This window comes from Cynara cardunculus, unplaced genomic scaffold, assembly GCF_001531365.2.
Source record: "Cynara cardunculus var. scolymus isolate 2C unplaced genomic scaffold, CcrdV1 Un_Scaffold_4930, whole genome shotgun sequence".
NCBI lineage: Eukaryota > Viridiplantae > Streptophyta > Magnoliopsida > Asterales > Asteraceae > Cynara > Cynara cardunculus.
Window position 1 is genome coordinate 13,813 of NW_020202149.1, and position 2,027 is coordinate 15,839.

At 43.1% G+C, this 2,027-nt stretch overlaps 1 protein-coding gene across 1 annotated transcript; it reads left to right on the forward strand.

The window, feature by feature from the left end:
* Positions 1-1,205: 1,205 nt before the first annotated feature.
* On the forward strand, positions 1,206-1,606 carry LOC112504220 (protein MAK16 homolog; the record flags this gene model as incomplete). The annotated part of the gene is made up of 1 exon (XM_025108155.1): positions 1,206-1,606. A coding segment is annotated over exon 1 (401 nt), but the record flags the coding sequence as incomplete, so codon positions are not given.
* Positions 1,607-2,027: the final 421 nt, after the last annotated feature.

Consider the following 2,027-nt stretch of genomic DNA (forward strand, 5'->3'; position numbering starts at 1 on the left):
CCTTCCACTGCTGAGTATAGCCAATGTTCCTCATCTTTTCTTCTTTTTCTTCTGTAGCTATGACTGTGGCAAACCCCCCTCAGTCTATCCCAGGTACTACCACTTTATCATCTCGAAAGAGGACACAATCTAAAGCCACTGTTAATCCCTCAAAAGGGTTACAAAAGCCACAGGGGAAGCCATCTAATCTAGCTGAGACCTCTCAACAGGTCTCAACTATTGAAATTTACCTTACCCCTGAGGCATCTGCTGTTACCCTCCCTACCTCTTCAGCAATCTCTTCAGTTGTTTTTATATGTATGGCTCCTACCCCAACCACTTCATTGACTCAAATCACTAAATGTGTGGTTTCCAGCATAGCCACTACTGATCCTCCAGTTTTATTCTCAACCGTTCTCTCCTCTGATCTATCTATGGTCTCTATTACATGTGTTGATGATCTCATAGAGGTTGTACCCTCCATTGGTGAAGCCATCACCACAAGACCTAAGGATGTTCCGCTTGAAACTTCTCAGATACATGTTGTTGATCATTAAGACAGTGCATTTGAGATGCCTAGCGGTAATCCTTCAGATAATACTGATGACCGCTCAGGTATACACAAAACCTCCCTTTCTTTCTTTGTTACTAACATTTAGCTCTCTTACGCTCAATGCTCTCCTATTTCTATAGGTCTAATGGAGAATGAACCCCCAGTCATCGAGACTGACGCCTATGACATGGTTGGGGATGTCAAGCTGTTGCTCCCTGTCGTTGCAACTATCCTCCACACGATGTATGAACTGCACCAAAGAATGCCCTCAGAGGATGATTTGAATCACGACCTCTATGCTGTCCAAGATGAGGTTCGTAAAGTCAAAGAAACGCTGAATGCCATGAAGATGAAAGTTCATCAAAATTTTGAAGCTGTCGCTACACTCTCCAGCAAAGCTGAAGATGTTCAGACCCAACTTACCAGGCATTGTGAGCTTCTTGAACGGATTTTCTAACTTTTTTAGCAACTAGCACCTATCCCTGAACCTGCCTTCAGAGAAGCTGATCGTCAACAGCTGGGCAGAGTTGTTGAATTCAACCTTCATCAAGCCGAAGCAATTGTTTCCATCGAGCAAAACCTGCAAGACTTTGTATATCACCTCCCTCTCTCAACTATTAATGTTGATGATGACAAATAAGGGGAGAAGGATACAGACAGGGAGGATAACGACATGGAGAATACAGCTGCTGAGGATGCCAATGCCATCGATGATGATGATGTCGTAGTTACTGCTAACCATGAAGACATTCATCCTTCCACCTCTGCATTTCCAATTGTTGGTGATGATGATGAAGATGACGATGATGATGATGAGGACTCTGAACCTCAAATTCCAGATGCAGGTACTGACCTTAGTGGTGATGACGATGATGGAGATGACGATGATGATACTTCTATCCAAGTCATTCCAAGACAGCCTGTCAAAGGAATCTTCTTCAGGGAACCTACATCAAAGGGGGAGAAATCATCAGAAAACCAACACTCCTCTGGTAAAAGGAAAGAAGTGGCTGAAGAAAACCTCATCCTAATTCTTGGGGCAATCAGTCATTCTGAGGATGTAAACACTTCCAGGTGTGTACCTATTTCCTCATAAACTGAACCATCTATCACAATCCCTCTATCTCTTACTGCAACAACCCCTCTTGGTCTCTCAACCCATCTCCCATCTTTTGAAACCCTAGACGATGATGAAGATGAATATGAAGCCAACATCCTAATACCCAAGAAGTCGTCTAGACAACCTGTGTGTTAAGAAGTTGAAGAAGACCTGAGGATGGCTCAGCTAATAAGTCAACTAAACCAATCCAGAGTAAAATTCCTCTTCGTACCTCTAGATGTGTTGAGCTCGACTTTCTTTCACAAGATGAATGTGAAGAATCCCTACCTGCAGAACAAGAGCAGAAGAAACATCAACAACAAATTAAAGACAGCTAGAAGTTAGCCAAGACTCTAGCTGATTAGGCACTTGCTGAAGGGAAATTCTCATAGAAGG